Here is an 11,273-nt window from a genome sequence, read left to right on the forward strand (position 1 = left end):
CTGCGTTCGCCCGAGACTACATCTCTTTCTCGGCTACTCTTCTAATTGAAGGAAAAATGTTAGTCATTCTGAATCTGTTTTTAACGACAACTCTAAACGCCTTCCTTGCTATTGTGAGGAAGAACAAGAGCGGCCTCTTTCCTTATCCATTATCATTATTGTGTCGTCACTATTGGCCCGTCAAAAGAATACACACAGAACGACAACGATACCATTCCACATCAACGGAAGCACGAATCTCAACGAAGCGTCGCCCGTTTAAATTCCCACGCCATCCATCCATCTCCGCCACTTCGCTCGTCGTATTCACCGCTCCGGCGGCGACGCCATGAAGGAATCGTCCCCGGCCGACTCCTCCGCCGCAGGATCTCCGCTGGAGATCTTCCCCTGCCGCATCCGCCGCCGCCGCCACCGCCGCTCCCGCTCTCGCTCCCTCTCCACCGTCGCCGCCTCCTCGCCCTCCCTCTGCTCCTCCGCTGTCCCCTTCTCGTGGGAGCACCGCCCCGGCATCGCCAAGAACCCCAAGGCGCCCCCCGCTGCCCGCCCCGCCCGCCCCGCCCTCCCGCGCCCGCCACCCCTCCGCTCCCTCCCCGTCACGGACTGCCCGGCCGCCGACCCGTTCGCCATCGCCCTCGCCGAGTGCGCCAAGGGCCCCCCGCCTGCCGAGGACGACGGCGCCGACGACAGATGCAGAGTCGCGGTCGCTGTCCGGCGGAAGGTCGCGGCGCTCGTCGGCTGGTTCGCGCTCTTCGACTTGTACGGCTCGTGCAAGGCCGCGGGGTCCGTGGCGGGCGCGACGCTCCGCATTCCCCGGCCCGGCTCAGGGAGGAGCTGAACCGACCCGACCATAAAGAATGATTCGCCGGTCCAAGATAAGTCAATAAATAAAACACTGGGTTTATCGTATGGCCAACAGTCACGCCATAATGATCTTAATGGGTTAGTCTGATTGTAATAACAGTACAGCATCAATAAAATGAGCGCATTATCTTCGTAAGTTGTAATGATGATTTCTTTGCTTTCATAAAAGCTTTTATATTGGATGCAATATGAAATAGGGGACGGATCCATATAAATCCGAGTTGCATAAGATTAAAATGTGCCGGTAAACATTATATAGCTGGAACGGTGGGTAAAAACGTGTGCATCGTTGACTGCTCAGTCTGTGGTAGGGGAGGTTGAGTGTTGGTTGAGGCACGTTGACGTAAAGAATTCATGAACGTGGCGGGATTTAATGGTGACTGCAACAGGTCCACTTCATGAACGCCCCCAGAAATGTCTCATCTTTCTTCAAAGCTGGGCACAATCTTGGAATGGCGTGAGAAGAAGCTATGTGCTTGGAAGTCAGCTTTTGATGTGCTCTCACAGCCTTGCTAATGTGGCCAAAGTTTTTGCTTCTTCCGAGCTCTAAGTACATGGTGATGCTGACGCTGTCTGCCACCAAGCTGTCGTTATCGATAAGATTGAATGTAATTACAAAACTTCGATTGAATTTATTAAATATAATATTTATTTATACACGTGAGATGAGAGAATTTTTTTGAATCGAGAGATTTCATGCGTGAGTGAAAGACTTCGTCAGTAATTCTGCTAGTTGATCAGTGAGATACACATAGTTAATGTCCTTATCTGCTATTATATCCTTATAAGATTGAGCTTCTATTAAGGATATCGATCTTCGATCGATACAATAAAAATAATTTATGAGCGAAAGACTTTGTGAGTGAGTTTGCTAGTTGATCAGCCATATGTACGTGAGACACACATAGTTAATGTCTGATAATTCAATCTCTTATGAAATAGAAGACGATGGCTATGTGTTTCATGCGTGAGTGAAACACTAGATTAGCGTATAAGTATGTAACTCAAATATTATCACAATATATTGTAGGAGTAAGGGCAGAGTTGACGTTAAGTTCCTTAAGTAAATTTGTGATACAATTGAGTTATATAGTAATAGTGGCGATGGCACGATATTCAGCTTACTATGCGACTATCTTTTGCTTCTTAGAACTCTAACTGATTGGATTAGCTCTAAGAAAAATAATATACTCGACGTAGATGTTCTATCATCAAAGTTCCCTACCCAATCGGCATTGACAAAAGCATGGAGATGAAGTGGGGATTATTTATGAATAAAAAGGCCATGATTGGATGTCCCTTTAACATATCACAAAATTCGTTTGATCATAGATTAATGCATAGTATTGAATCTCAGATTTTGATGATAAAACCAATTGATAGTGTTTATCTTATCTGTGTTCTGAGTGATGCAGGAAACTTCAATCAGGAAGAGATAATTAAAAGTAGGAAGAATCATGTTAGGCCGGAGTGGAACATGTCAGAAGATTAGACGTCGAGCCGGAGGATCGGGCGACATATCGGCAGAAGGCTTCAGGCCATGACTTCGAGCATCGTGCCAAGAAGAGCAGAAATTACGTTAAGGAAATCGAAGTTGCGGAGGTTAACTAGCCGATTGGGCAATAGGCTGCAAGAGAGGACGATGCGCCGAAGAATCGGACGAAGCATTGATGAACCAATGACATGCGAGACATCATGATTTAAGTTTTGTAATAATTGTCTAAATCGAAGTAGGTTTTATTTGTGTAGGATTAATTATGATAGTGATTAAGGCATAAAGCAAAATGAAGTCCTGAAGTCAAGAACGAGACTTCGTTGGGAGTTTGAGAGTTCGTCGAAAGTCCGGACGTTCGTCGAAAGTTCTGCCAGAATTAACCGAGAAGTCCAAGAGCTTGCCGAAGAAGCTTGTCGGAACTCGCTAAGAAGATCGTCATGAAGTCTAGGAGCTTGTCGAGAGTCCACTGGAACATTGCTGAAAGATTATCAGAAGTTCGTCGGAAGATCACCGGAAGCTCGCCGGAAGAAACCTAGACTAACCAGACCGAATTTGCTTAGTATATGGCTTAAATTTCATAATTAGCACATAATTGGGATTGAAATTGGGCCAACCCAATTAGGGGTCAATTGGGCCCATGTGTGGACTGTGTTGGGCCCAATGAAAGGCCCAAATAGTGACCCAACAGGTGGAACCGTCGTGGTATAGTCTCCGAGATTGTGTCAGGCGGTGATAAAACCCAGACACAGTCTCTCAGGTGATGGTACCGCTAGGACCCGGGAAACCCGAGATGAGATCTTTTTAGACTCCAAGTTTAAATCCACTTGAGACCTATAAATTCCCCTTTCATCCCTAGTTAACTTACATAAGAATTAAGAGTAAAAAAGAAAGAAAACGCTATTGTAATCTTGTGTGAACTCCTCTTAAACTAAAGTGTTAGAGAAACTTAAGAGAGGAGGTTGTGGGGGTTGTAAAGGTTCTCTCCTGAACCTATCAAAAGAAAAATCGAGTTGTAAGGGTAGTTGATCTTCGCCCATTGAAGGAAGATCGTTAGTGGATGTCGGTAACCTCGACGGTAGAGGTATCAGTGGAGTGGATATAGGTCACGATGATCGAACCACTATAAAATGGTTTACATTTCTGTTTTGCTATTTATCTTCCATGCAAACTACCTTACTTGCTTTACCTTCTCATTACACTCTTTCATACGCTTTCAAGTTAATATCTTTACGAAAGGGATTTCGTCGGAATCGAGTTTGCTTTCTATGAGAGTTTTCTTGCTTTCTATGGATTTAAACTTATGGAATATTATTGAAAATAGATTTCAAAAGTTTTCTACTATAATGAATGAATGGAATGATTTGGAGAAGAAAACTTTTTCTTTAAATGCTAGAGATATGAATACTCTATTTTGCGCCTTAGACAAGAATGAATTCAATCGGTTTCTACTTGTGAAACGACTTTTGATATTTAGCACACACTCGAAATCACACACGAAAGCACTAGTAGAGTAAAAGATTCTAAGATAAATCTTTTGATGCATGATTTTGAACTATTTCAAATGAAGCCATATGAAACCATTATTGACATGTACACCCGTTTTACGAATGTTGTCAAAGGTTTAAAAGCTCTTGGCAAATATTTTTCAAATCTTTAACTTGTTAATAAAGTTTTACAATCTCTTTCTAAAACTTGGGATCCTAAAGTAACAATCATTCAAGAGGCTAAAGATTTGAATACTTTTTCGATCAAAGAACTTATCGGGTCTTTCATGACCTATGAAATGATCAATGTGGCACATAATGAACTTGAGAACAACTTTCCAAAGAACATAAAGGATTTTGCACTTAGAATAAAAGAAGACCACTCGAGCGAAAACTCATGATGAAATTGAACTTCTCACAATAAAGATTAAAAAGTTTTAAAAATAAGAATTGAAAATTAAAAGTAAACTTAAAAAGAATGCAACTACTTGCTAAGAAGAAAACACTTTAGGACGAAACGAGTACCTCCGAAGACGAGGAGCAAACCAACAAGAGCAAGTGGCGAACTACACTTTAACAGCTTTTGTCAACGAGGTAAACAACTCAAATGAAACCCCTTTACTTTATTTTGAAATAACTTGATGCTTTTCATGAGTTTTTTTAATTAGTTAAAATAAATAAATAAATAAATAAATAAAAGGGGATCATGCTTTTCTTATGATAATGACAATTGCAGTATCGTTTCCGATACTGCATACTGTCTAAGTAGAGTGGGTTTAGTGAGTTTGATGATTTTCATATTGTTTTTCGATGATGATGTATGGCTTTTGTATAGAAGGCTTGATGATTTTTGTCTTTGGTTTCAGTTTTAATGAATGATGCATAGATTTGGTATAAAAGATAAAGGCATGCTTGCATGAAATCAATCAAAAATTTGAAACTAAATGAAAATGAGATATCTTTTCATCTTATAGGAACCTATCTATGTTGCTTTCATTTAGTTGTCCGAAAAGTAATTTTAATGATGATTTTGGATTTCTTTTTATATGATTTGTTTTAATAATGAGATGATATATCCAAATCTTTCACATATTCTTGAGATTTATGAATCAAATTCTTATATCTCCTAGGCTTCTTTTTATCATTTACTAAAGAGGAAAATTATCCAAATGAATCATGAAAGTTCTTTCGATATTCATGAATTGATTATAACTTATGATATTTTTTTATATGAATCATCATCTTGATTTCTCGATATTTGATACATGAGATTTTTCTATGAATCAAGATCTTGTTTTTGAACTCTTATGTTTCTTCTAACCATTTATCTAAAAAGGAGAGATTAATGAATCTATCTATATCTTTTTTTTTATGAATCTCTTGAAAATGATTTTGATTTGACGATTTGAATTTGAATGAGCTTTATCTTGATTTTTTAAAATTTATAACTTGAGATTTCTTATGCATGAATCAAGATATTATATCTTTTTTTTTCTCCTATGTCTCTTTTTGTCAATTGCGAAAGAGAAAATAAATGATCAAAATATTGATTTAATGCATGAAGTGATAAATGCTTAAAAATTTCAATCTTAGCATCATAAATGTTATGCTCAAAATGATGTATCATAAATGCTTGAGTATCATGTATGATATGCCCATAGTGATGATTGATTTATTTTTGGTATCATGCATGAAGTAAGAATGAAATGTAAGGTTTTAAAATTGTGTATGTTTTAATTTAAAACTATAATGATGCACAAACATATTGAAAAAAGATTGATACTTTAACTTTGTCATGATTTTAAAATTGATGTAAAGGAAAACATAATTACAACATTATAGTCTTCTCTTCTTTTTGACAATGACAAAGGAGAAGAAAAATTGCTAGCTCAAGATGCAAAATTTTTTCCAACTTTTATGTATGAAAAACTTGCTAGTTTGAACATTGTAAAGAAAAGCAAACATACTAACTTGCACATCTAGCAAAATTTACAAACTTGTAAAACTTTAAATTTGCTAGCTTGCATATTCTAAAATGATGCATTGCTATCTTGCTAGCTTGCTATCTTGCATTCTTTTTCAAAAACTTGTTAACCTTCATACTTCAAAGAGAAGAAACACTTGCCAAATTGCTAGCTTCCATGTTATAAAATGATGTAAAATTTTGTTAGCTTGCGTTTTGCAAAGGAAGCAAAAAATAGCACTTCTCAAAAGAGAAGAAAGAACATGATATCTTAAACATCACCAAAGATTGCTAGCTTACCTATCTTAAGAAATAAAAATGCAAACTTGTAAAATTTGTAATCTTGCACATCTTCAAAATTAATGATGATTTGGTGATTATGCATGTTGTAAGGTGATGAACAAATTTGCTAGTTGTATGTTATAAAACTTGCATGATGATAAAATTGGAGTTTATGTTTATTATGCAATGATTTGAACTTGTATGTCTAAACACTTGATAGTTGAACTTCTCCTTTTTTTTTATAACAAAGGGAGAGAAGTATGATGTTATGCATGATTTTTCATGACATGTTGCTTGGATTTTTGAATCCGAGTTCTATCAATATGACATATTGATAGGGGGAGTTAAAGTAAACTCCGTCATTAATTGGTTATCATCATCAAAAAGGGAGAGATTGCTGAATCTCAGGTTTTGATGATAAAAGAAATCGATAGTGTTTATCTTATCTGCATTTTGAGTTATGTAAGAAGCTTCGACCAAGGAGAGACAATTAAAAGCAAGAAGAATCATGTTGGGCCGGAGTGGAATATGTCAGAAGATTGGACGTCGAGCTAGAGGATCGGTCGATATATCGGCAAAAGGGTTCGGGCCATGAGTTCGGGCATCGGGCCAAGAAGAGAAAAAATTACAGTAAAGAAATCGAAATTGCGGAGGTCAACTGGCCGATTGGGCAATAGGCCACAAGAGAGGATGATGTGCCGAAGAATCGGACGAAGCATTGATGAACCAATGACATGTCGGACAACATGATTAAAGCTTTGTAATAATTGTATAGACCAAAGTAGGTTTTATTTATGCAGGATTAACTATGATAGTAATCAAGGCATAAAGCAAAATGAAGTCCCGGTGTCAAGAATGAGACTTCGTTGGGAGTTCGAGAGTTCATCGGAAGTCCGGACGTTCATCAAAAGTTCTACCGGAATTGATCGAGAAGTCCAGGAGCTTGCTAAAGAAGCTTATCGGAACTCACCAAAAAGAGCATCATGAAGTCCAGGAGCTTCCCGGGAGTCCATTGGAACATTGCCGAGATATCGTCGGAAGTTCGCCGGAAGATCGTCGGAAGCTTGCCGGAAGAAACCTAGACTAGCCGGACCGAATTTGCTTAGTGTATGTCATAAATTTCGTAGTTAGCATATAATTGGGATTGGAATTGGGCCAACCCAATTAAGGGCCAGTTGGGCCCATGTATGGACTGTGTTGGGCCCAATGAAAGGCCCAAATAGTGACCCAACAAGTGGAATCGTCGTGGCACAGCCTCTGAGATTGTGTTAGGCAGTGGTACCATCGGTCTGGGCGGTGGTACCGCTTAAATCAGTCTCCAAGACTGTCAGGCGATGGTACCGCCAGTCTGGGCGGTGGTACCACCCAAACACAATCTCCCAAGTAGTGGTACCGCCTAGTGTTAGTGCTACAGGCGGTGGTACCGTCCAACACAAGTAGTAGTATCACTAGGGCCCGAGAAACCCGGGATGAAATCTTTTTAGGCTCTAAGTTTGAATCCACTTAAGGCCTATAAATACCCCTCTCATCCCAGGTTAACTTACATAAGAATTGAGAGTGAAAATGAAAGAAAATGATGTTGTAATCTTATGTGAACTCCTCTCAAACTCTAAGTGTTAGAGAAGCTTAAGAGAGGAGGTTGTGGGGGTTGTAAAGGTTCTCTCTTAAACTTGTCAAAAGGAGAATTGAGTTGTAAGGGTAGTTGATCTTTGCCCATTCAAGAAAGATCGTTAGTGGATGCCGATGGCCTCGACGGTAGAGGAATCAATGGAGTGGATGTAGGTCACGACGACTGAACCACTATAAAACAATTTGCATTTCTGTTTTGCTGTTTATCTTCCGTGCAAACTGCCTTACTTGCTTTACCTTCTCATTATACTCTTTCGTATACTTTCAAGTTAATATATTTACGAAATGGTTTTCGTCGGAATCATGTTTAATCAAAACGAAGATTTTTTAAAAATATATTTTTTTTGCTGCACTAATTCACCCCTGCCCCTCTCAGTGCTGACTCGTTCCTAACGCATAGTAGATGGCTGATGCATAAATTATGATAATTTATTGACTATAAATGAAATATTTGAACAAGTGGGAGCAAAGTACTATAAGGAGCTATATACTTGTCGATATTAAGTAAAGTCCATAGCAGGGATTCCATCACATAATTTAAGTGATTCACTAATAGAGAGGAGAGTTGTAACCTCTTTTGCATCTTGTATGTTTATCTTTGATAATAAATCTTAAATGTACTTTCTTTGTGATAAAAAGAGACATGAATATATAAATGTTGCTTTCACTCTTAGAAAGCAACTTACGGTTCCTAGATCTTTGAGGAAGAATCAATCGACCAATTACTTTAGGAATTCTTGAATCTCTAGAGAATAATTGCCCATGATAATAATATCATCCACATACACTAGAAGATATATTGTATCTTTATTTTGTTATCGTAGGAATAACAAGATATTAGACTTAGAGTTGATGAAATCAGTTAGCATAAAAAACAAGCCAAGTTCAGTATACCAAGCTCTTCGAGCTTAACAAAGTCCATAAATAACTTTTTGTAGTTTATAAACATGTCTTCGATACCGAGGATAAATGAAGTCAAGAGGTTACTACATAAAGGCATCCTCAATTAAAGTCCCCTATAAAAAGGCATATTTAACATCCAATTATAGTAAGTGTCAGCCTTTTGAGATGGTCAAACTCAAGATAAGTCAGATTGTTATGAGTTTAACAATGACACTAAATGTCTCTGTGAAGTCAACACTAGGTCGTTGATAAAACCCTTTAGTTACTAGACACGCTTTATATCTAGCAATGGATTCATTTGGGTTTCAGTTAATTTGAAAGACCCATTTATACCCGATGATATTTTGTGTGTGATGAAAGGGTACTAAGGTCCATATAAAGTTATGGAGAATGACATCATATTCTTCACACATTGCTTTACGCTAGTGTGGAGATTTTTGAGCTTGAGTAATTGTGGTAGGTTCACTAGTCTAAGGGGAGAATTTTGTTATAGTATGTAAGTCAAGGACTTGACATGGTTTGAAAATACTACTTTTAGAGTGTGTTGTCATTGGATATCTAGGGGCTATGGAAGTGATAGGTTATGTTATTAGTATAGCTGGTGGAGAGTCACTAACACGGGTCAGGCCAACTTATGGTACTTCAATGTCATTGGGTCTAGGAGAAGGTAAAGCTAGTGGTGGCGTTGCCATGGGCATTGCTTCATTAATATGGGAAAAATAATTGAGGGAGTGAGGAACTATTAAGCTGGAGTAATAGTAGTGTGTGGATTCTAAGGGTAAGGACTGGATGCTGTCGTGGAAGGCTCGTGTGACGGGATCGGAGAGATATACCAGTGATATATTTATGTCGGAGGAGCTTGCACAATAGGATGCTCATGGTTTTGAAAAGGAAAATTAGATTCCACAAAAATAACTTGATGTGATATAAAGACTTTTTGAGTTTGTGGTTTATAGCATTGGAAAGTATTCTGTTCAAGAGAGTATGTTAAAAATGTAAGGCTTAGATCATGGTATTAGCTTATGTGAGGTATAAGGATATAGTCATAGATAACATAGACAGCAAAAAACTTTCAATTTCTGAAGATTTAGAAGCATGTGAAATAGTTTTTCAAATGGTGACTAGTATTGTAAAACTAGAGTGAGCATATAATTAATGAGATAGACTATAGTTTGAAAAGCTAACTAAAAAGTTGGTGGCATGGATGCTTGATATAGAAGTATGAGACTAGTTTTAACTATATACTGATGTTTACATTTGGCAAAACCAACTAATTATAGAGTATATGGGGGTGACTTGAGGTGTTGTATACTATAAGCTGAGAGGCAGGATGTGAGGGTTTAATATTTACCTCCGCTATCAGAGTAAACTATTCTAATTGAAGTATGAAAGAAATTCTCGACCAACTTTTTAAAGTTTATAAAGAATGTTGAAACTTTAGATTTATGGTGGAGAGGATATAACCATGTGCACTTAGTGAAATAGTCTAAAAATAAAAATAAAATCTGAACTTGTCAAAAGAAGGGGTTAGGACAGGGCCCCAAATATTAGTATAAATAATTTCAAATAATTTAGAGCAAGATATGGAGGATATTCCAAAAGGTAGTCTATGACTTTTATTGCTATGACAAACATCACAATAAGTTATAATGCTGTTGATTTTAAAGGACGGAAGAGAATAACGAGAAAATAATTTTTGCTATATAAAGGACGATGGGTGATTACGACGACGATGCCACACATCAATTGGAGCTGCAACTGAAGAGTGAACATTGTTAGTCATGGGTGCCTTGTAAGCCAATCACGTAAGTAACGACACGTGTGACATGATGATACACATTATTTTTTACTTATTATATTATTTTATATTTTATCACTTTATCTTGCATTCTGCATATATTGTGATGTTCGTGGATTTGTATAATAGGAATCGGATCGTGATGAAATCATGATAATGAGACTGATTCATCTTTAAACACAGATCCTGAATAGTCCTAGTCATAGGTCACTCGAGAGAGACATTGAGATGACTAGATAGACTAGTGTATTATACACTTGTCCATATGATAAAGATTGTTGGTCTTATAGCTACTCGTGTGGGGACACTAGGGATACCGCGCAAGTGCTCATTGGAGAATGAGTTCACTAATTGATCTGCTCATGGAATGCTGGATGGTTGATGATACCTCATTATTAGACAGTAATTTCGTCATCCTAGTGGTATATCTGGTCCTTAGACTTGAGACACCAATGATGTCCTATATGAGTACTCTACTCTTTAATATTAGACTCAGACCTGGATGTTCCAAATCTAGCACAACCGGTCATCGGGAGTAACAACCAACCTTATGAGGGCTATTGAGTATCGATAGAGGATCAACTGCTCTCAATGTCATTAGAGAAATATCTCATATGTTCTAGCTCAAACAAATCCCTAGTTAGGGTTATTCGAATTGAGAGAGAAAGAATTCTCTAGAAGAATCCGATTAGAGCCAGACTTGAGTAGAAACCATATGGGTCTAACAATATCATGCCCGGTATATGGTCTTTGAGATATTAGATAGATGAAGGATTATAGATATACGGTAACTGAGGATAAACAAGTCCAATGAATTGGACTCCCTCGTATCATCTAGAGACTATGACGTAGTGGTCT

The 11,273-nt window shown here is 38.0% G+C and overlaps 1 protein-coding gene across 1 annotated transcript; it reads left to right on the forward strand.

Annotated features, from left to right (window-relative positions):
* Positions 1-328: 328 nt before the first annotated feature.
* LOC103971300 (uncharacterized) lies at positions 329-835 on the forward strand. Its single transcript, XM_009385292.2, has one exon. The coding sequence runs from the start codon at positions 329-331 to the stop codon at positions 833-835; it is 507 nt and encodes a 168-aa protein (XP_009383567.2).
* The last annotated feature ends 10,438 nt before the right edge of the window (positions 836-11,273 follow it).

The sequence above is a fragment of the Musa acuminata genome, chromosome BXJ1-11 (genome assembly GCF_036884655.1).
Source record: "Musa acuminata AAA Group cultivar baxijiao chromosome BXJ1-11, Cavendish_Baxijiao_AAA, whole genome shotgun sequence".
Lineage (NCBI taxonomy): Eukaryota > Viridiplantae > Streptophyta > Magnoliopsida > Zingiberales > Musaceae > Musa > Musa acuminata.